This window comes from Chelonoidis abingdonii, chromosome 17, assembly GCF_003597395.2.
Source record: "Chelonoidis abingdonii isolate Lonesome George chromosome 17, CheloAbing_2.0, whole genome shotgun sequence".
NCBI lineage: Eukaryota > Metazoa > Chordata > Testudines > Testudinidae > Chelonoidis > Chelonoidis abingdonii.
In genome coordinates this window covers 29,836,704-29,861,026 of record NC_133785.1, presented here as the reverse complement: position 1 = coordinate 29,861,026, position 24,323 = coordinate 29,836,704, and the positions used below count along the sequence as shown (strand labels likewise).

The 24,323-nt window shown below is 41.0% G+C and overlaps 1 protein-coding gene across 1 annotated transcript in view; it reads right to left on the bottom strand.

Annotated features, from left to right (window-relative positions):
- PDZRN3 (PDZ domain containing ring finger 3) overlaps positions 1 to 24,323 on the bottom strand; it is a 200,236-nt gene that overhangs the window by 165,384 nt on the left and 10,529 nt on the right. Inside the window, exons 2-3 of the mRNA XM_032795985.1 lie at positions 23,037 to 23,123; positions 21,717 to 21,824 (exon numbers count right to left, since the gene is read on the bottom strand). Coding sequence (XP_032651876.1) covers positions 21,717 to 21,824; positions 23,037 to 23,123 — 195 coding nt within the window. The remainder of the gene's footprint in view (positions 1 to 21,716; positions 21,825 to 23,036; positions 23,124 to 24,323) is intronic.

Sequence of the window (24,323 nt, the reverse complement as noted above, 5' to 3'; positions counted from 1 at the left end):
TTATGGGCAACATTTTTCAATATGGAATAAAGACAAAATCATAGAATGTATCATTTTAATGACAGAATCCTAACTGTGGGATTATTACTATTATGAAGAAATAAAAGGAGAAAAGAATATGCTTTGTCATGTTTTTAATAGGCAATAGCTCTTAATATCCAACAGATAAGTCTAATAATAGCTATAACAACAGTACATCAAATAGCTATGGTGCCCTGTACTTTATTTGTGGAAAGGCTCATGCTCAAACCATAGGCATATGTCAGGGAAAAAACTCTGAAACAGTAATTTTTAGATTACAAATCTCAAGTTTAAAATAATTAAAACTCAGGTAGCTAAAAATATAAATGTGGTTGTATGGCTTGGTTATGGGAGGTCTCAATTACATGTAGTGAAAGAATGGACTAAAGTAAAATCTAACAATGTTTTCTTTACAATCCTCAATCCTTAGTTGTAACAAATACAATATTTTAGCTTGGATTTGCTTATGACAGCTAAGGTCTTACATTTTAACAGGAACTTTAAATTTAATTAATGAAGGTCTGTCTTACATTTCAAAATATATGCAATTATGTGAATTGTTTTAATAAGTACATTAAGTACTAGATTCTGCCACATGTGCTAACAGGCCCCAATTCTTCAAACACTTATGCACATACTTAATTTTAAGCCTATGAGCAGTCCCCTGGGCTTTAATGAGGCTTACTTCTAGAGTTGTCCCAATGGCCCAGGTTGTGATATTTTTACTTACATTGAGTAGCACCTTACTCTAGGAGGAATTCAATAGAACTACTTATAGTGAAAGGTTATAGTCTTCATGAAAACAGGTTTCACAGCCTAGTCCAGAGTGAGTAACGGGGACAGAATCAGCTCCTTAGTAAACAGAAGCTAAGAGATGCTGGGTCGGATCCTTACCTGGGGTGAAACACCCACCCCATTGAAGTCAATGGGAGATTTGCCATTGATTTCAGCGGGGCCAAGATTTCACCCATGGTACATAACAGCATAGTTCCACTGGAACCAAGGGACATATGCTAATTTACACCAGATCAGGATCTGGCCCCACGATATTACCAACTTAAAAAAATATATCCTTTATTTTCTCACTGCATGCTGCTTGTTTAACAAAACAAAAAAAAAGTGTGTTTTCTGATTTACTTTGAGTGAGGAATCTGCAGATTTAAAATGTGGTTTACAATTAACAGTCTGTTGGCTAAAACAGCAGGGGTGAATATAAACAAGACCTTTTATTCTGTTAGCATTTGTTTAACAGTATAAACGTGTTTAGGTCCACAGTCTTTTTCTCACTTAGAAGCTGATGTATCTCATCTAGTTTCTTGTGAATAGGAATGACCTTGAGTGATTATTGGTCTGGTGGCAAAAAGCACTCAAGACCTTTCCCAAGACCTCCATTTATAGCATTGATTTGCACTCTGCTACAGTGATAGCCTAAGTAAATTCTACCGTGGTTTATCGCTTCATTGACAGCTCACTTTAATTAAGCAACTGTGATAAAGGCATTACTTCCTGAAAACTGTATGGAAACTTCTTCTAAGGATAGGGTGGGGAGGGGAGCCAGTTTATAGACTTAGAGGTTTTTTCAAGGATTTTTTAAAGGAAGGAAATGCAAAATTCACAGCCAGACAGAAATGAAGGGCAAGGGCCAGATTCTGCTGCCTGTACTCATGCTGTGAATAGAACCTTACTCTGCAAGTACTCCCATTGAAATGCAGAGTAAGACACTGCTCAGTGTAAGCAAGGGTGACAATCAAGGATAAGCGCGTTTCTTAGGTCTGAATAATGGCTATGGGGTTTTGGTTTTTTATATCTATGTTCATATTATGACACCAACACTCAAAAGAAGATACACAATCCAAGGCACCAGAGACTAACTGCGACTGAGAACTCAGTTTATTTCTCCAAATATGGAGGGATACAGGGTTTCTCCAGCACCTTAGCTTATCTATGAAATTTCATTTCAGCTCTAGAGAAATACACTTCCCCTCCCTGCAGTCTCAAACTGCCGCCCATCCCTAGCCACAGATAAGTTACCAAGATACTTCTGGTTAATCTAAAGCGTTCAGGGAACTAACAAAGAACCAAGGGAGCAAGCAAGCAGGAAGGCAAACTGAGAATACTGTAGCAGGAATTCACAGTGTCAGCTCAGTGAAAGTAACTTTAATAGTCTATAAAACTTGGAGATTTACGGGACTCTGCAAGAGGCTAATATTTTACCTATCACAGTTTTTGACACCACTATCCATTCCTATGTTTATTACTAATTTCGAGTCATAAATTTTGAAAATGAAATGACCTTCATCAGTTGTACAATCCACAAAGCAGGCAAGCAAACTCACTTTTGGGGATCTTAAAGCAGCTGACAAAAAGGGAAACCTATTTTAATTGTTCACTAGGGGTAAGAACCGGTAAAACATGAAAAAACAACAAACAATTTAGTTGCTAGAAAAGAATCTGTAATAGAAACAGTCAACAATTCCCTTGATGCAGAGCAGGCTTTGCCTTCAAAGCTTTTGAAGGAGGGAGGCCAAAATGAAGGGGAAAGAATAAGAGTTGTGTAAAATTTTTAGAAAGGCAAACGCATGTGCTGACTCCTTAAAATACCTGAGTCCAGCTGTGTGAAATTACTAAAAAATAAAGAAAGAATTGTTAGTGGGATACTATCAATATGGAAACTATACCTCTGTCTGAACATTTTCCACCTACTTTTGTTCCAAGTTAGACCTAAATTTACAATTACTGGAAGAGACCAGATTCAAATAAAGGTTTCTTTGGGCAAGATTATCAAAAATAGATGCCTAAAGTTATGCTCCAAAATTCTTAACTAGGCTTCTAAATAAGGCCCTGAGTTTGCAAACACTTAGGCTATGTCTACACTGCACTCTAAACCCAGGCTCTGACTCCAGTTTGAGCCCAAGTCCCCCTTCTGTCCACACACAAATCAGTCTGACTCAGGTCAGCAAGCACTCAGGACTCAAATGCTAGGATCCTGCTAGGGAGGTAGGTCAGAACATGAGTCCTGCTGTGACTCTGGTCCAAGCTCTGTCCTTTTTCAGAATGATGCAAGTCAAGTCACAGACCCAAGTCCAAAGATCTGTGTAGTGCAGCATGGATGTGTTAGTATGGCTATGAGATCTGGGTCCATCAGCTGTAAACTACGGTTTACAATGCAATGGGGGTGCTCAAGCAGCAGTTCACAAGCCCTGGTCCCACAGACCCAGGCTTAGGGTATGTCTAAATTGCAAAAAAAAAAAAAAATAATAATAAATAATACCACCTCATGGCAGAAAGAGAGCCCAGTATCACGAGGCTCATGGTACAGGCTAAAACAACAGCACAATCTTCAGCCAAGCTTCTAGACCTATCTCCCTCTCTGGGTTTCAGCAGCCCAGCTTCACTGTACCCCCATAGCTTCAAAGGCCCTCTACGACTTGGCTCTGAGGTTCACTGCCACCTTTTTTGGCATTTTAAACATTAAACTTGATGGTATATACTCAAGTCTAGCACTTGAGTTTAGTTCCACTGATTCATTGTGTTCTTCCAAAAGAGGCCGCCGCCGCCCGCCCCCCCCCCCCCCCGCGCACACACACTTCTTTACTGCTGCTGTGGGTATATAAAACAGTACCGGGAAAGTGAAAATTGCTATTTCAAAAAAAATAAGAAAACACAATTGTGAAAATCATAAAAATTGACATGCCCAGGATTGTCTAGTCTAGTCTAATCTATTGGTGATAGCCCCAGTCACTGTAGTTTCTATATGCTGGTCCTCTATGCAGAGAGACTATTTTGGGTAACCGCAGCAATCAAGTTACTTAGAAAGCCCTGTAGGAGCTGAGCTGCCAGGCTGGGGATCATTAGTCAATGTGGAAATCGGCACTTCCATAGCTCTGCTGGATCTTCAAAGACCTGTGAATTCATGGGCCAAGCCCCCTTCCCAAGACACTGAGGGAATAAACAACAGGAAACTCTGGGCCATATTCCAATGCCTCACACTGCATAGTACTGTCTTCCATTTTTATTTCCATTTAAACCAATGCAGTACAGATAGCAAAGTCTGGCGTTCTGAGAGTTGTGTGGGGGAACAGCCTACCTGAGGGAGTTTGCCAGCTAGTTTTAGTGCTGCTTTGTCTGCTACAAAGCCATCACTGCTTTTGTTCTGTTTTGCACACAACTGGAATTAGCTGACAGTTAAAGCTGTCATTTCAAACGGCATTATAGGGAAATTTAAAAACATTCTAACTAATAAAAGGAGGAAAAACAAAGTATTTTAAAAAAATTATAAATATACAACAGTTGTAATATGTATCTGAGTGTTCTAGGATGATTTTGATAAAATTTAGTCAAGTACAGAAGGTAAGTGTCATGGGTACACATCTGTATTCCATTCCTTTATGAGATTTACTGAAGACACACAATAGATTAATGTTACACTTAGATTTGAAAGCACAGTAAGAAGCAAAGGGAGAGACTACAAAATGCATAAGGGCAGACAATAGGCTCTCCTGACTATCCAAAAGGAGTGTTTTTTGCAAGAAATCTGCATTATAAAACCACTGCACAAGAGAGTTCTTCTCAAAGTTCTTCTCAAATTTCAGCAAACTGGTTTTAAACTTCCATCAACAACCTCCAGTTTTGCCACAGAACTTTTGCATATATGCTGTAATATGCACCAGACAAGCTATTTGTTAAAAACAAACACACACCATAAAAACCGGTGCTGGAATCATGCCTGCAGGAAGGCAAAACTAAGAATATTACAGAGCTGTTTACAAATGCATCCCAAAGCAACTCCCAGTGAAGTCAGTGGAAAGACTGCTATTGACTTACAACTGGGTTCTGGTTTAAAACATATGCAGCCAAATTCAAGGCAGTCTGGATGCACAGTTGTAAATCAGTTCACAATGTATCTATATGTCAGCCAAATCCTGGTTTCCACAAAGATGAATATCATATTGTCTGATATTAAATGGGATACTGCCATGAGATCAACATTTAGAATAAAAATAGTTATTTTTTCTCTTGATTAGTGGGGGAAATAGAGAATTGGTGCATCTCAGCATGCTACATAGGAAGAAAAATTTATACTTTTTAATCTTTGTCTTGACAAATGTCTGTGTGGATCTGGCTCGAGCCATGGTTTCCATAACCGTGCTATTACAAAGTATAGAGACTAGTCCTATTCCAATGAAAGTCCATGGTTCCTTTTTCCCCCAATTACGTAAGAGGGAGCTACATTGGGTCCATGGTTACTATTCAACCTTTACTGTATTTGTGCTGATATGAGTCTCTGTTTATGCACTTTTATCTGTTGATTGTCATTCCTCAACTTGTCATCACCAGAAAATGATACTCTCAGACACAAAGCACCAGCCCCAAGAAGTCATAATTCTGGCAACGAAACTTCATTTCTGAAAGTACTTTTTGAATGACATCAGGCTGAAATTAGACTGCATTCATGGATAGGAGCAACTAGGCTGTGGGTATGAAGTAAACGGAGCTTAGGCAGCAAAAATAGTCCATCGTATTTGCTTTTTGGCAGGCACCCATGACACATCTAACGAAGTATCATACTTTCACTGTATCTCAGATTTCAGCATGAAAAGAGAGGAGTATTAAAGAAAACCCCTTTTTAAAATCAGTTATTGAAATATATTTTATATTGTCTTGTAAGAGGTAGAGATCAGATGGTGTTCTTTTGGGGGGGGGGGGGGGGAAATGTGATACAACTCCAAGTCATCATGTGATGTGGCAGCTACTAAAGTTTCTAGTAATTTTTATTAGCGTGCCAGAGAGCTGGACAAAGGTCTGCTCTGTAAGCAAGGCCTTTTAAGAAATAAACTAAAGTTTCCTGAACTGATGAGCCCAAACAGGACTTAGTTGATAGAGGCGGGTCACAGAGGTCGTGCTCAAGCCCAAATGTCTAGACCACAGTTTTACAGCCCAAGTCAGCAGACATGGGCCAGCCATGGGTATTTACATGCTACCGAACACAGTTCATAACTAAACAGCCTACAAATAATAGTAATATATAGATCTAATGGCATTGTCAGACTGCGCAAAAGGCAGGATTGGACACACTACTTCCATCTATAGTCTGGAGTAGCAATCATGGGGTGTGAATTTCACCCTGTGGTATCCTGCATTTCTTTCCTCTGAAGCACACACATCTCTCTGATATATTTTGCAGGGTAGGCAAAATGAATTATGCCAGTGTTGGAAAGACCAACTTTCACTATAACAGGTGAACTTTTATTCTTTTCTCCTTACAGAGAGAATTGTTTTATAACCATTATTAAAAGCCACACAATCTTTAGAAAGCTAATACAACACAATTATATTTATGTTGGATACTAAAATACATACAGATGATTTGAAAGCAACACTTTAAGTACTACATTCAGTTTAAAAGCCCCAGTGCTGAAGCAAAAAAACTGAACTGCTAATGTTGTCGGCCCAGTACCATTTATGTTTATGAGGGTCTAACAACTTTACAAGCCCTGTGGCTGCTCTCAGTAGTAAAACCTGAAATAATAAAAATATATTCTATTATTAAAAATATCAAAACATCATACATAAAGTACAGAAGCAGACAACAATATTACATGTAATTACATAAAACTGGTAAGCTGTCACCTCTTGAGTATTTAAGTCAAAGAACTTCAGTTAATTATGAACAGCTTTAATGTTTTGTGGTGCAAAGAGTTAATTAACTCAGGAAGAAAACTTCATGAAGAAAAGAGAACATGAATTTAATAACTTTACTGCTATTCAGTTTAACATAGCAAATTTGATCAGTTGCTAATCAAGCATCTTGATTTCCATCTTTTCCCTTTTGTCTATAACACAAACAATTTCTTAACATATGCTAACAATTAGCAATTCTTAAAACACCTACTCAACTGCATATTGAAATGTGTGTGTTGAGGAGTAAAATAATTTTATTTGATTCAAATGTTAATCAGAAGCAACTTTGCATTATTTTTGTTACAAGAATAGACCCTAATATCTTATTTCAGTGACTACGTAGTGTACATGATATACATGAAATATGATGTTGTAAAAAACACCCATGCATGAGCCCAGCACTGCAATCAGATGTGCATGGGTATCAGGGCCGGTACTTTCATTTAGACGACTTAGGCAGTCGCCTAGGGCGCCAGCATTATGGGGGGGGGGGCGGCATTTTGCCGGGGGGGGGGCAGGAGGGTGGTGGCGGAGGCGGCTCCGGTAGAGCTGCCGCCAGTCGTACCTGAGGCACTCAAGGTCTACTGGTCCCGCGGCTCCGGATTGGACCTGCCGCAGGCATTTCTGCGGACGGTTCGCTGGTCCCGCGGCTCCGTGGACCTGCCACAGGCATGCCTGCAGCAACTCCACCGGAGCCGCGAGACGCGCGCGTGTGGGCGTCTGCAAATGCCGGCGCCTAGGGTGCCAGAAACCTGTGGTGCCGCCGCCTGATGTGGCTATACGCTTTATGTAGGCTGATGCCCAAAACTCCACAGAAGTCAATTGAGGGTTCTCCTGGGGCGGTCCACCAAGATTCAACTAGACGAGGAGCATACTCTGGAGGGTTGATCATAGGACCCTTTGAAGTGCTTCCCGATATACTCTGGGGGGTCCACCAAGATTCAACTACAGGATCAGGACCAAGGACCCTTTGAAATGTTGATATAAAGACAGGGTTCCACTGATACATCCAGTAAATTAGCATTTTCTAGAAAATCTCCACATTCCATTTAATCCAAAGCAAAAGAAGCCACACAAACTCTATTCAAGCCCATTTTGAATAGCAATGATCTGAACATACAATCGCTTTTGTAGTTAATTTGCACTTATTTTATTCATATCTTTTGATACAATTGACATGGTAATTCATTGCACATGTACTAAATTAAGGATGATTGCGCCTGATTGCCCAATTATTGTAAAATGCACAAACTGTGTGAAAATAGTTGATAGGACAATGCATGTTTTCTCTACAAAGCCTCTCAGAGTACTTCAAATCTAAAAAAAAAATAATAATAATAATAATCCAACAATTAATCATAACGGTTTGGCTTCAACTGTGGAAAACTGAACAGAGAATGATTTAAAGCTCAAGGAACTGCACCATACGTGAAAAGGAGATTAAATCATCTTACTGTTATCTATTCAAATATGTCACATTAAAAGAAAAAGGGATCGGTCTAGTAGAGTTTGACATATTTCTGTTTTGTCCTGAAGAATGAAATAGGAAATAGCTATTTATCAGTTTTTCTTTGAAATAATAATAATACAAATGCATACAACTGACATTATCAAAGCCTGAGCACTTCCTCTTTTCTTCCCAAATGGTATAAAGAGTTGTTCCTTCTGCTATAGAGATTAATAGCTACACCAGAGGCAAGACCTCCCGAGAGGGTCAGATTTTCCATTGCCTTCTATAGTCTTTTATCACTGAGCAAAGTGAGTCTCACATGGGTGCAAAATGCTACCACATCATGCTGAGAGCATTTTGCACTCACTTTACGGTTGGTTGTAGATGGCTAGACACGTTCAGTGCAGTGGAGAATCAACCTTAGAGAATATATTCTTCCTAGTCACTTCCTTTTTCTCTCAAGTCTTATTTGTTTTCCATTACATAGCACCACAAACAAAAACATGGATGCTGTTATGTAACTAACTCCTACGCTCCCTAACAGCACTATGTAGAGGAGGAGAAACTTAGGATCCTTAGTACTTAGTAGCTCCATGGAGCTATGCCAATTTACACCAGTAGAAGATCTTGCCCTTTTTAACACTGCATATTATTAAGGAAACCAGATTATTAAAAAAAAAAACATGTTCCCACTAACTTAAAAGGGTTGCCCGCTTACAGTCACAGCATGTCTCTGGTTTATTCCTGGATTTGCAGCTCTTTTTGGATGATTTCATTACCTCTTTTTAATTTAAAGATACCCATGAGGGAGATATTTATAAGCTTCTATGGATCCAAAATGCCCACAACGTGCATAGTGTCAACATGCTGTGGATTTTTATTAAAATGGGCAGAGAATGGAATGTTGCTGGTGTTTGAAAGGGGAATCATTGAGGGTACTGCTTCAGAAGTTACAGCACGGAATATACTTACAGCTGGGGAACTCCAGTTGCATATTTGGAGAGAGGAATTTAATAATACAGTAACTCCTCACTTAAAGTTGACCCGATTAATGCTGTTTCGTTGTTATGTTGCTGATCAATTAGGGAACACGCTCGTTTAAAGTTGTGCAATGCTCCCTTCTAACGTCTTTGGCAGCTGCCTGCTTTGTCCACTGCTTGCAGAAAGAGCAGCCTGTTGCAGCTAGCTGGTGGGGGCTTGGAACCAGGGTGGACCAGCAGCTCCCCTAGCAGCTCCCCTCTCCCAAGTTCCCTGTGCAGTAGCTGCCAGCAGGCTAGCAATTGCAGCTGTCCCTCCCTCCACTGCCCTGTGCTGCTCCTGCCCTCTACCTTGAAGCTGCTCCCCGAGCCTCCTGCTTGCTGTGCAGTGGCGGAAGGGGGGAGGCAAGCTGTCAGTCTCAACCAACCCTGTTTTGCCTCCATGTGATTTAGCACAAGCATTCCCTAGAGAACTATCCCACCTCTCCACCCTCTAACATCACACCTCAACCAACGCTTTCACATCATCATAGCTTGAACAATATTAAATTATTTGTTTAAAAGTATACTGCGTGTATATAACTATATAATATATTAGTTTTTTGTCTGTGAAAATTTTTCCCTGTTACCCTAAAACTTGCTGGTGGATTCTCTGCAGCTTGAGGTCTTCAAAACCACCAATTTTGCACAATTTGAAGACTTCAATAACTCGGACATAGGTTAGGGGTTTGTTATAGAAGTGAATGGGTAGGGTTCTGTGGCCTGCTTTGTGCAGGAGGTCAGACTAGATGATCATATTGGTCCCTTCTGACCTATGAGTCTGTGAGTCAATTTGTCCCCCTCCCCATGCTCCTACACCCTGCTTACCCCTTCTTCTCCATACTGAGCAGGGTAAGGACACAGAAGGAGAGAGACAGAGAGAAACTTGGGCAGCAGCTGCTCTCATTAATCTCAGTCTGCCTAATGGTCTGTGATGGATGTTGGATGGGATGGGATCTGAGTTACTGCAGAGAATTCTCTCCTGAGTGCTGGCTGGTGAGTCTTGACCACATGCTCAGGGTTTAGCTGATCGCCATATTTGGTGGCGGGAGGGAATTTTCTCCAAGGCAGATTGGCAGAGGCCTGGAGGTTTTCTTGCCTTCCTCTGCAGCGTGGGGCACGAGTCACTTGCTGGTGGATTCTCTGCAGCTTGAGGTCTTCAAAACCTACCATTTTGAAGGCTTCCATATAACTCGGACATAGGTTAGGGGTTTGTTATAGAAGTGAATGGGTAGGGTTTCTGTCTGTCCTGCTTTGTGCAGGAGGCAGACTAGGATCATATTGGTCCCTTCTGACCTATGAGTCTGTGAGTCAATTTGTCCCCCTCCCATGCTCCTACACCCTGCTTACCCCTCTTCTCCATACTGAGCAGGTAAGGACACAAGAAGGAGAGAGACAGAGAGAACTGGGGCATGTCAGCTGCTCTTCTCAACTCCTGATTTTCCCCCCCCCCATTTACATTAATTCTTATGGGGAAATTGGATTCGCTTAACATCGTTTCACTTAAAGTCGCATTTTTCGGGAACATAACTGCAACATTAAGTGAGGAGTTACTGTACAGCGAGCCCGACAGAAGGGCATTATTTTCTTTCATTGCAGTACTTTTTTATTTTCCTCTTGTCAAGTTGTTTTTTTCTGTTTGAGGCAAGAACTGTAGAACAATACTTAATATACGATATATTATATTACATTACACCTCTATTTTGTTTTTAATGTTGACCAGCACTCAATTCGGCTTCTCTCTTCGACTCCCCACCTCCCTGCCCCAACTTAGATTACAGCACTAAGTCCTTCAAGCTAAAGAATAGATTTATGGAGGGAGAAAAAAACAGAGTGAGAACCAAGGCCTCATGTTTTCATTTGGACCTACAGAGTTTTCCCTTAAATTTGTTACTGTTCTTTTTCATCAGTTGCCAAGTTGCCCCATCCTGCCGTTAGCATAGACACAAACATGTTGCTCCTTTCTGAGACATCATTAACAGACCGGGGCAAACGTCTCTAAAACTTCCTGCGAATATGTACAAAAATAAAAAGTTGAATTTGCTTCCGCTGTGTTAAAAGCCCTTTGGTGTTCACTCTCTACAAACAGGCTTAGTGTGCTTGAGTGTCCTCGCAGGAACATTCACAGAAACAGCCAATTTTAAGTGAAAGTCTGAAAACATTCCTAAAAAACAGACTTGTAAGCGCACATATCCACACTGGGAATCTAGTTATAAGAGCTGTGCTCCTCCATTCATGGAACAGAAACAATACAATGTGACTTAATCAAAACTAAACAATAGCTAGAATTTTAATTTTCAACTAGTGAATACTTGCAATGAAGTTCTCACATAATTTATGGAGCAAGGTGTATTTGTAAAAGTAATGGGTGAATAATTTCAAATTAATTAAAGAGACCTCCCAAGAAAATTCTCATGGGCAATTTGCAAACTGAAGGCTAAATTCCCCTAATAAATTATTTTATTCACTGCTAATTATGTGCAAAGCAACAGGGCTGGATTCTGATGCTACTTAACATGAGTTAGGGTACCTTACACCATGACTGGTGACAAAAATGTGACTCCTGGACTATGGGTGACAGACGCTAACTCTTAGTCATTGCTGGTAGCGTTTGAACGTTGTATTTTGCTAGGGTTGCTCTAATGGAAATTTATTCAGCCCCTTCAGCCTAGGATAAGGGTCAGATTAGTTAGTCCTACACAGTTCTGCAAGGGGAGGAGAGGGTGCAAGAAGTTATTCTCTCTCTCTGCAGGAGGGTTGCACAATTCCATCACTGACTGTCCTGTGCTAGTCTACAGCTTGGATTCGGCTCCTTATGGGGAAGATAGTGTGCAAGAGGGCTCATGTCCAATTCCTGCCTGCTCTTCTAGCAGAATGAAGCTTGCATAGGGAAACACATGTTGCACCTTGTAAAAAGGTAGCAGGGCAAAAGGCTTTAATGACATATCTTTCATCGGAGTTCACCAGTCTGAGGTGAAGACTGAAATTCCAAATGACCAACTCCCAGCCAGAGCTGCAGTAAGACATAGGTACAATAGAATTGTGCATAGAGCCCTGGCTCCTGGACTTATGAGTACCTCAGAATCTCAGCTCTCATTTAAAATATAACACCTCACAATTGCAGAGTAAATCTTAAAACCATGAACAAAGTGTAACAGAGACAGAGACGCAGACTGACAAAATAGCTCTGAGGAGCGTGGACTGCTCCAGCTCCAAAACCCACTGCTTTGGGGACCCTTGTCAACACTGCCCCAGAAAGGGAGAGGAGTGCAGCAGGACCAGCCTGTTCTCCCCAACAGATGCACACCTGCCGCTGGGGTAAGTGCAGAGGACCCCCCTGCTGCAGCTCTCAAGGGGAAGGGATCTGTGCTGCTCTTCCTGGGCAGGAAATGTGGGATCAGTGCCACACAGGCCCCAAAGTGATTTAGACCCCTGCTTCTAGCCAGCTGTCATCTTCGAGGACAAACACACCCACTTGGATCAGGGACTATTCACATAGGAACACCAGCAGTAAGCAAGGAATCCTACCACTCCAGATAAAGGGGAGGAAAGAGGAAACTGTCAGCCCCCAAACTGCTATCTTATCTCACACATTAGCAAGGAAATTTGCAACTAATCCAAATATCTGGGCTAGCAAATCACACCCTAGACTAGACAACCAGGTGAAACCCCTCTTAGCTCATTATAAAATTAAAAGAGCCTTTGCCTCCCAACCCCAGATGTAGATGTTCCTCAGCATACACATTTTATTAATAAAGAACTGAATATCATGCACTTATGACCTTTCCTTCTGGTGAGTGATCCATCCGGGGGTGTCTGATTCAGCTTCCGCTGTGTTAATTTGGCTTTGGAGCACTTCCACAGGCTACATAGTTAACACAGCTGCCAAATTCAGTTTACTCTGTCTATGATGTACTCTATGTAAGAAGAGAAATGGCACTGCTATTGGAGCAGACTCCTGCAGGGCAAACTCTGCAACTAGCCTCACCAAAGAGCAAATGATCAAACAGATCTACAAAAACAAAGGACGATTCGCTAAAATGTGTGACTATGCTTATGTGAAGACTGGTGATGAAAACCACTCAAGACATCATACAAAATTGGTCCATAACTCATAGTAAATGAGTGACCTTTGAGGTACGAATCAATCAAATCATTTCTGCACTAAGACGCATTCCCGGCTCCTGAAACAATAAGCGCTCCAACCGACAGCATGCTACATGGTATCTCCTCAGCTAGGATACGTTCTCATAGCTCTAGCGAAGCCATTGGGGTTCTGACAATTGACACCAGCTGATGGGAAGTATTTATTCGTAGGGTATTTAATAAGTCTCCTACTTCCTACGCTAGCACAGAAGCTAAATAAACTGACTCACTCGCTACAGTCAGCAAAGAATATCATATTTAATCTATAATCCTTCAAAGCAGATGTGTTTAAAAAATTAAAGTAAATTTGGCCTCTACCTAGTTGAGGAAAGATCACATGATCATCTATGGAATGTGAACAGGCCCTTATTCAGAGATGTAATTAGCTGCCATTTTGCTCCCACAACAAAAGCATATTATCTGATGATAGATAACTTCTAGGTGTCCCTACAGTGCCTACTTTCAGCTCTTTCTTACACAGGATCCAAAACTGCTTCTACTGAAATAAGGGCAAAACTCCCATTGACTTAAACGGGGAAGGAACCAGGCCTCTTATGTGCATGTGTTTGTGAATGCATACGTTAACACAGTCTCTTCTGGATCTTACTACAGAACATGGTTAATGGACCGCTAGTGGTTTATTGTATTAAGTACATTAAAGTATAACTGCTCTAACTGCAGTTTGCCTTGTATTTATAAACCACAGAAATGTATGGTGCGAGCAAACAGAAGGCACAGCAGTCCTGCAGGGGCAGCTCTAGACATTTCACCACCCCAAGTAGGGTGGCATGCCATGGGAGGCGCTCTTCCGGTCGCCGGTCCCGCAGCTCTAGTGGACATCCCACAGGCGTGCCTGCGGAGGGTCCACTGGTCCTGCGGCTCCACCGGACCCTCCACAGGCCCGCCTGCGGGAGGTCCACCAGAGCCACCTGCCGCCCTCCTGGCGACCATCAGAGCGTCCCCCGCGGCATGCCACCCCAAGCACGCGCTTGGCGTGCTGGGCTCTGGAGCCGCCCCTGCAGTCCTGCCATTACAGTGTTACTTCCTAACTTTGCAAGTAATTGTAGAAGACCTGGAAGCAGATTTAGGCCAGCCATTCAAATTTACTTTAGAAGCAGATTTCTAGATAGAGGCCGTTATGGGTAAACTGAACACAGGACAGGAATCCACGAACTCAAACTTCAAAAACATACGTAAGAACGGCCACACTGGGTCAGATCAATGGTCCATCTAGCCCAGTATCCTGTCTTCCGACAGAAGCCAATGCCAGGTGCTTAAGAAGGAATGAACAGAACAGGCAAACATCGAGGGATACATCCCCTGTCATCTACTCCCAGCTTCTGGCAATCAGAGGCTAGGGACACCTAGAGCATGGGGTTTCTTTTTCATCCCTGACCATCTTGGCAAACAGCCACTGATGGAGCTATCCTCCATGACACTGACTTCTTTCAGGAGTCATTTCCCTCTCCGCCTCAGGTTCTCCCATCTGTAAAATTGGGATAATATTTACCCTACAGGAAAAATGTGAGAATTATTAACTAGTTAATGTTCGCAATTTGAAGATGTAAAGTGCTATGTAAGCACCAATTATTATTTTTGAATAGACACTGTTCAAAACAAAACACTGAATGGGATTTTGCAAGGGGATGGGACCTGTATTTTCCTTACGTGTCTATTATGTGTAGTGTTAAACTCCTGAAACTTGCAGCATTCACCTAGGGGGACAGCTCCTTGGTTAGCACTAGGGATGTGTATTTCATGGCATGCTGTTTCCTTACTATTACTGGGCTATTGCTGATGTCCATGATATACAAGCAGTTAAGAAATAATTTTCTCAGGTTACGGACAAATAAGGAGAACGGGCTATTCACTTTTTTTTTTTTTTTTTTTAATGATTTACTTGTTTTGCATTTAACTTTTTAAAACTGGTGAGAAATTCAAACCCACCCTAGGAAATCCAAACCCACCCTATATAAAGAAACTAAGCTTAAAATGATCTGAGATGTTTTTCAAAAGCTTATCTTGGTATGCAACTCTCATGGAACAGCATTTGAAAGCAGATATCAACATAACAATAATTTACTATCAGTTATGAATACCACTATATTTGTCTGCACATCTTAGAAACCACATAATCCCTGCTCAGCAATTTGAAGCTTTTTGACAGTTCTGAAAATGAAAAATGGCATTCCTTTATTAACAGGCTCTTCAGAATTCATTTACCAGAAGACATGCAGAAAGGAAAGGTTCCAAAAGGAAGCCGCAAAATTCACTTTGATATAAACTGTAAATTCGCTATGATCGGAACTGTAATTAATTCTGGAGCTGCTGTGCTTCCCAGTTTATACTTATGGATTGTTTATCACACTGAAATGAGAATTCTTTTGAAAGGATTCAGTTCAAGGTCATGCCAGCAATGTATATAAAGCCCTCTGTTTTAAATGAACAAATATATAATATTCTAGGCTCTAGATCAGTGGCTCAAACTTTTTTTTTTTTTTTTTTTTTTTTACCGGTGACCCCTTTCACATAGCAAGCCTCTGAGTGCAACCCCCCCCCCCCAATAAATTAAAACAACTTTTTTATATATTTAACACCATTATAAATGCTGGAGGCAAAGTGGGGTTTGGGGTGGAGGTTGACAACTCGCGACCCCACATGTAATAACCTTGTGACCTCCTAAAGGGTCCCAACCCCCAGTTTGAGAATCCCTGCTCTAGATACTTAGGTTACCATCTCTCCCCTGTGTCCTCCCAAAGCAAATGTCATCAGATGAGATGTGTCTGCTCTCTAGCCTTAGGTTCTATCTAGAGCCTACTGCTGTGCCCTGTCCGTCTGCAGAATCCTTCTACAAATCTACCTCCCTAAAGACAACCACCAATGCTAGTCTGTAGCTGCCTGCAAAGGCTTTGTATTTGGGTCAATTCAAATTTGTTATCCTGTTTTCATTAGCTCTCCCTTATCTTCAAGAAAGATGTGGAGAAACTGGAGAGGGTCCAGAGAAGAGCAACAAGAATGATTAAAGGTCTTGAGAACATGACCTATGAAGGAAGGCTGAAAGAATTGGGTTTGTTTAGTCTGGAGAGAGAGACTGAGAGGAGACATGATAGCAATTTTCAGGTATCTAAAAGGGTGTCAACTTGTTCACTTTAGCCTCTAAGGATAGAACAAGAACATGGGCTTAAACTGCAGCAAGGGAGGTTTAGGTTGGACATTAGGAAAAAGTTCCTAACGTCAGGGTGGTTAACACTGGAATAAGTTGCCTAGGAGGTTGTGGAATCTCCATCTCGCTGGAGATATTTAAGAGCAGGTTAGATAATGTCTATCAGGGATGGTCTAGACAGTATTTGGTCCTGCCATGAGGGCTGGGGACTGGACTCGATGACCTCTCGAGGTCCCTTCCAGTCCTAGAATCTATGATCTATCTCTTATCCCCCTTTTATTTTAGTAGATTGACTGGTTTTTCCTCTGGCATGTTTGACCAAGTTTATTTAATAAATGTTCTGCTTATCACAGCATTCTACGCACAGCCAAGAATGATGCAGAAGGGATAGATTTTTGCCACTCTGAGTAGGACAAGGAGTCACTATGAAAACTATAAGAATAACTGCAGGATAAGGCACTACTTAGTGTGAGTAAAGCTGGTGAAATTGAGCCTCAAACAAACAAAATAAATGTTTAGCATCATGAATGGAAGATAACTTCAGACAATTACCTTCTGGCTACACCACTGACTATTTCTTTGTTAGGTCCATGTTTTCACTGGCTATACACAGTTGTTAAAAATTAAACAACTTCAGCATTGCAACATGATGTAAATATCCATCTCAGAGTGTTTAGATTGTGTGAACTGAATAGGAAGGTAATAAACATGGTTCAGATGCTTTGATAATAAGTATCGCCTCTCCCCTTCTGTATTAGGGCTATCACAGCCTATGAAACATAGTTTGCACAGAAAGCATGTATCTTAGATTTGAAGCGTCAAACATTTGTTTAGGCTGAACACTCACAGGAAGCAAAGATGATAAAGCACAGGGACCATTTTGCTATATGAACACAAAGCAATGTCAACGCTTTGGAAACTGTGTGCTAAATTTTGACTAGAGGTGTGCAGACACTTAAGGGCACATAAATTAGTAATTCAGATGTACTGTTATCAGCACAACTGATACGCTGTACCCAGGTGGGTGCCTGATGAAATCCTGGTAGGTGGCAAATAGCACAAATTGCCAGGCTGTCTCCATTCTGGGGATATAACTGAAAAATGTGAACACAACCATAGAACAAATGGACATGTGGGCCCAACGCCACGCTACTCACGTAGGGCTGAGTGGTGCTTTTACAGTCTGCCCTATGGAAAGGGTGACACATAGATGCAGTGCTCCGGAGCAGACCAGAATGAGTCTCAGAGAGAGTCTCCTGCTCTTCCCTTGCTCTAGGTTGGAAATTAGTTTCTTCAACCCTTTTTGTGGAGCAGCTTACTCCCCTAAGCATCTAAACAGCTGTTACAGCACACAACTGTGGGTGCGGGGTGACCAGGGCTCCTTCCCTGCCCAATTATTCAAAGCAGCAAGTATGAGGAAAGTAGCTCTTCCCACGCCAGCTGGAGTCGCAATCTGAGCAGGGAAGCCCTGGGGGCCTTATTCCCTGTGTGGCCAAGTAAGGGCAGCAACAAACTGCCTGTATGGATCCTGCAAAACAACACAGACACCAAGGGCCAGATTCAGATATCTTTACTCACCTTGAGTAGTACCTTACTGAAGTCAGCGATGCTATTTGTGGAATAGAGTACTACTCAAGGCAAGTAAGAGTACCACAATTTGGCCCTAGACTGTCCACACGAGTAATTTATTGCACCCAAAAGCTGGAATAAGTCGGGGGAAGACTGGAAATGAGCTACTGAGGGAGACAGATAGCAAGCGAATAGAGAAAGGACAAAGGGGACACCCTGGCCCCACTTTCAGCAGGTTGCACACATTTAAATTCTGTATTGCATTGTTATCTATGTGCCTGGAGCCACCGGGCTCGGGTAGCACATGCGGAGCTCAGAATGTTTCCTCTGGGGATCAAAACCAGAACCTCTTTGGGTGCATCTGGTATGTTGTTAGTGCCATATAAGTAATAACAACAATAACGTGTAGTCTCAGAAGAGGTTGTTAATTACTCCCTAGGCACAGCATAAAAACCTCAGAAAGCTAGAAATAAATAGATATTCAGGATGCTTCCCAAGCAACCCATCACAAGTCTTAGTGTAGGGACAGGGCAGGGCGGGAGGCAAGTGGAGCTCAGGTGGAAGGGGTGTGTTGAGGGCAGGGGATTCCAGGCAGCTCTGCAGCCCCAAGACAGGCTGCTGTAACTTAGGGCCCCAGACCTGCCTTACTTACACCAAGTACTAGAGAGCAGCCCAGGATTAGGAGGGCACAAAAGTAGCTTAGATCCACTCCCTGGACTGAGTTCAGTGCTGCGCCTCTTAGAGAGACAGCACAGAATCTTGCCCCATAAGTCTATTCTACTTTTCTGATCTCTTCAGGTCCTTCACTACGGTATCTGAGCTCTTATTCTAGCCTATGCTAGCACGGCCAGACACTAAACATTCAAGCTAGATCTACATTTAAATCACTACAGCATAAACACTCACTACACTGACAGGAGGGGTTCTCTCTGCTCGTTAGTTAATCCTCGTCCCTGAGAGGTGGTAGCTAGATCAAAGGAAGAATTCTTTTGGTGACCCAGTGCGGCCTACACCAGGGGTTACGTTGGCTTAACTATGTGCTAAGGGATGTCGATATTTCACACTGCTGAGCAACCTAGCTGGGTTGACCTAACTTTTTAGTGTAGGCTTGGCCTCAGAGTATGTCTATACTGGAAACAAAAACAAAACAAAAGTGTTCTTAACTTGGTTTAGCTAACCCAAGTTAAAACAGCAGTGAAGACATCGAAGAACTTGAGCTGCTACTTAGCAGCTCAAGTTCCACACCTACAGGGCAGCCTGGGGTTGAACTGAGTTAAAAACTGTGTTACAGTATCTCCACTTTTATTTTAACCCAGATTAGCAAATCTGAGTTAGGAATGCATGTTTTTTGTGCAGTGTAGACATACCATCAGAAGTGGGTTGGGAGAGGCAATGGCAAAGAGGAGCAGAACTAGTCTCTTGCAAAGAAAAGCAGATGCTGCAACAACCACTCTATCAAAAGGTACACAGTACCCATAGTCCTCTGCCCTCCAGGAAATAACACTGTGCAATGAATGAAGCAAGGGTTCAATGAAAAAAAAATCTATGTGATCATGCAATTAAATATCATATCATAATTCATATGCACAAAGAGGCTGAATTAAGGTTGCATAAGCCACATTAATGTTGGTGTTTCTTGACTCCTGAGTACTTGATTTTGAAACCTTAACACTCTTTTTAACATAATTTGTGTGTAACTGTATACCAGGGGTAAGCAACCTCTCAGAAGTGGTGTACTGAGTCTTCATTTATTCACTCTAATTTAAGGTTTCGCGTGCCAGTAATACATTCTAATGTTTTTAAAAGGTCTCTTTCTATAAGTCTATGATATATAACTAAACTATTGTTGTGTATAAAGTAAATAAAGGTTTTTAAAATGTTTAAGAAGCTTCATTTAAAATTAAATTAAAATCCAGAGCCGCCCGGGTTGGTGGCCACGACCCAGGCAGTGTGAGTTCCACTGAAAATCAGCTTGCGTGCCGCCTTCAGCACGTGTGCCATAGGTTACCTACCCCTGTTGTACACAGTAGAACCTCAGACTTACGAACACCGCAGGAGTGTAGCTTGTTCGGAACACTGAACTAAGTGTTATGGTTTTTCTTTCAAAAGTTCACAACTGAACACTGACTAAATACAGGTTGGAAACTTTACTATGCAGAAGAAACATGCTGCCTTTAACCATCTTAAGTTAAATGAAACAAGCAGAGAAACAGTTTCTTTACCTTGCCAAATCTTTTTTTTTAAAACTTTTCCTTTTTTTTAGTAGTTTAGCACACTACTGTACTGTACAGTCTTTGCTTTTCCCCCTACACCCCGCCTGATTGCATACTTCTGGTTCCAAATGAGATGTGTGGTTGACCGGTCACTTTGTAACTCTGGTGTTCATAACTCTGAGGTTCTACTGTATTTAAGACGCACGTACCTACAGACAGGGTTATTAAAAATGTCATATTATTAAAAAATCCTAACTTGACTAAAGCTTTACAGGTATACTTTGTTTTACAGGAGAGATTCTATACAGAGAAGATTTATATGGAGTCCTTCTGAGGAGTTTTGCAGATGCTGTGTGGTTATATTACATCATAAGCAGAACTTAAATCAGGGATAGCACTTCTAAACCACTCCACAACTAAGTTCTTATCTTTTAATGACCCTGCTACTGTGATTCTATTCTTCTCCTCCATACATGGTATATTAATTAATATTTTATATTCCCCAAATTGTGAATGCAGTTTACCAAAACAGTGTAGAAAATAGCAAATACACATTGTTCTTTGCCAATAGAAAATCCTTAACAGCTGTTTATTGCTCATTTGCAAAACATAACAGCAATGGAATTCCATTACTTAGAGAAACCGACTGTTCCATGATATCCTTGGCAACTAAAGCTTTACTTATCTTTTTGAACAATAGATTCTCAAACTTTCCTCCTCTTACAAAAATAAAAAGACAGTAAGGACACATTTTTAACTGTAAAATGCTCAAATCTGACTCCCAATAAATTGCTTTCTGTTTCATGAAATCTAACCCTGTTACCCTCTCCCCTCTCCAAAAAAATCACTCACTGAAACTTATGAAAAACATTTCAAGCTACCAACTCTTTAACAGGAAGGATATTTTAGTGAGGTCAAGACTAGGAAAATGAGAAGAAATTCAAACTTGCAGTCTGAATAATATTAGGAGTCCAGAATAACATTAGAGAAATTACTTAGGCACGCTTACAACCATCTGTACCAAAATTCTGGAACAGGAACTTTTGTCCTCTATCTGTTCAAAACATTTTGCTACCCCTATGAAATGTCTTAGAAACCAAGCTATATAAAGTTACAGTTTATACAACAGATATTTCACATATGGTTTTAACTAAATAACTTACAAGTCTCCAATAGCTTTAAAAAGAAATAACTGCAGCATACCAAATAGATGCTAACTCGTCAAAAAGCCAGGACATGTACATACCATCCATAATCTGGGCTCTATATTTAGATAAGAGCTCTCCGTAAAGCCAGGAAGGTCAGCATTGACTCTGGTCAAACATATTTTAACAGACATCTCTTTACCAGACAACATTTACCATGCTACACCTCTCCCATATCCCACATTATGACATGAGATGGCCATGAGATGGAACTTGGCCTATTAAGAGAGACAGGACAGTGTGTTCATATACCTCAATAATCCTGTCGTGAATCTGCAGCCCTCCTTCTTTGGCAGCAGGCCCACTGTCAATTATTTTCGATATAAAAATTCCTTCACTAGATGAGCCATCTTGATTGTCCTTTAGGAATGAAAAGAAAAATTATAACATTGTACCTTATACCAGTTCTTATACCAGCTCTAATTTGTCTAAGGCTGAATCTTGTCAATGATGCTGCACATGAGCCCCAAAATGCTCAGCGCCAAGCTAAAGTAATTACGGTAGTTACTATGGGCTAGATCCTTAAGTGCTGAGTACCTAGAACCTCTATTTAAAAATGCAACCACAAACAGGGTTGTATTTGTTATCTCACTTTACACTGATAGTTACCTAAAGCCAGTTCCTGAGAGGTGCTGATCCCCTCCATCATTCGTGTAATAAGTATACAAAAAGAACAAATGGATACTTTTTTCGATCCAGTCAGAAACAGCAATGGCAAATGAAATAAAACTAACAAGCTATTCTTTATGTCCCAATGGGCCTGCACAATCAGTTCCCATAAATGCTAACGGCATAGAGTGATGTGATCAAGTGTAGTTAAAATGTGTTAATTACAGGGGGAGGGGGAGGTTTTGAGGGGAAACTTCAATGTTACTCTGTCAAGAACAAGCCCAAATTTCCGTCGCATTATTGAGAGGAAAAGAAGCTGTTCTATCAAAGTTAAGCTGTTTCCTTTCTGAACTAACAGGACAAATTAAAATCCACCACCGGACCTAATTCAGGTCGCATGATGTTGGATCCAGCTAGTCAACATCAAGGGGAAAAAAATAGTAATAAGTGTTCCGGTAAGAAGTTCAGTCCTGGACACTTGCACAGGCAAAACTTCCACTGAAATCAAGGAGTTCAGTACTGAGCAGACTGTGGGTTGTTTAAATTATATCATTTCCACAGTACAATGGGCTGTTTAGTATATGATGGAAAGGACAGTAAATTTCTGAAGCCCCAACAACAAAACCAGTTTGAAACAAATTGTTAAAGGACCCGATCCTGTTAGCACTGAACTCATGGGACTACGTATTGACAGGACTGTGGTTTGCAAGAATGGGCTCATGTGTTTCAGCACTGTCTGCATAATCCAGATGTGACAGCACATTCACATCACTTAAGTGTAACTACCTGTGATCAGGGATGAAAACAGTGATATGAGGGAAAAAAGACACTCCATGTCGGTTTGAATATAAGGCATGAAACCATCTCCTACAGAGCCAAATATGTAGTCAGCAGCATTTCTTTCTCCAAACATTGATCTGCATGCTCTCCCTAACAAGAAAAAGCAAACACATTTTAACATACCACACATGGCCGGCCACCAATAATATTAAATCCAAGAGAGCCAGAGTCACGATGAAGGACAAGAGTCAGTGCTTTAGTCTCTTCACCCTAGAAAGAACAGGTAAAAGCATTCAAAACACATGCATATAGTCAGATGCTAGCATAAGTCATGCTTCCATCTAAATATTTAGTTTGCTGATGAATTCCAGGGGAAGCGGTTTATGTCCAGATTTGCAAGAGAGCTCAAGATCCAGCACTCCCATTGTTCCCACATTCCATCTATTCCACTGTTCTCAACAGGAATTGCTGAGTGCTGAGCTCTTTTGAAAATGCAGAATTTAAGATTTATGCATCATTTATTTTGCAAGCTAGAGCAATGAGAACTCTTTGCTGTGTCATGCGGCTCAGCCTAATGGAATAAAAAAAATGTCCATATGCTATGTAGTAATTATAGCTATCTGATGTGACCATATTTGGCATGTAAAAATCTTCAGGGTCACCTATAATCTGCCGTCTCTGATTCTTTTGTGATTGATTCTTGGGACAGCATTTTTATGTTGCCACTCTTTGTCTTGCTGACTACATTATGTTGTCCTAAACTATGAGGGATACGAAGCAGCAGCAGACATGAAGTGTTATGAAACAGCAATACTTTTGTGAATTTAGCAGGTAGAATTGAGAAAAAGCACCAGACTCCTAACAGTTGTTCAAAGTGAATATTATAGAGAGCAATTCCACTGAGATTCTAATTAATTTGGATCATATCTGTAAAGACTTGACAGTGATAATAATAGAAAACCTCCTTCACTGAGAATTCCCCCAACTCCCAAATAGAAAACCCTAAAGTAGCATGTCTCTAATTAGACCGGTAGAAATAATAGATATATTTTATGTATGATGTGCAATAGAGAAGAGGTGAAGGAGATACTGCATATAAACATGATCTGTTGTCCTGTCCTGTGTCCCAAGGTTGCTCCCAAACATAGAAAAGTCATTGGCTTATATAATAACATTCTTTCCACGGATAAGTTGAAGCATTGTGAGAGCTCTTAGTTGTGTCAAATTACATGGAAGGCAAAATTAAATGCCTATACTGTTAATGATGAATTTGAATCTTCAAAATCCACTAATTTCGGTCTCTGTCAAGCAGCAGTTAATAATAGCAACTTACGGCGGGGCGGGGACCCCCCACTTGTATATCTCAAGGGTTTCAGAGATGAGACTGTGCAGATATTCAGAGTGATATGGTGCGTGTCTAAATATAGATAAGTTCTTATCAGAACTTGAACATTGCTACCTGCAGATTTC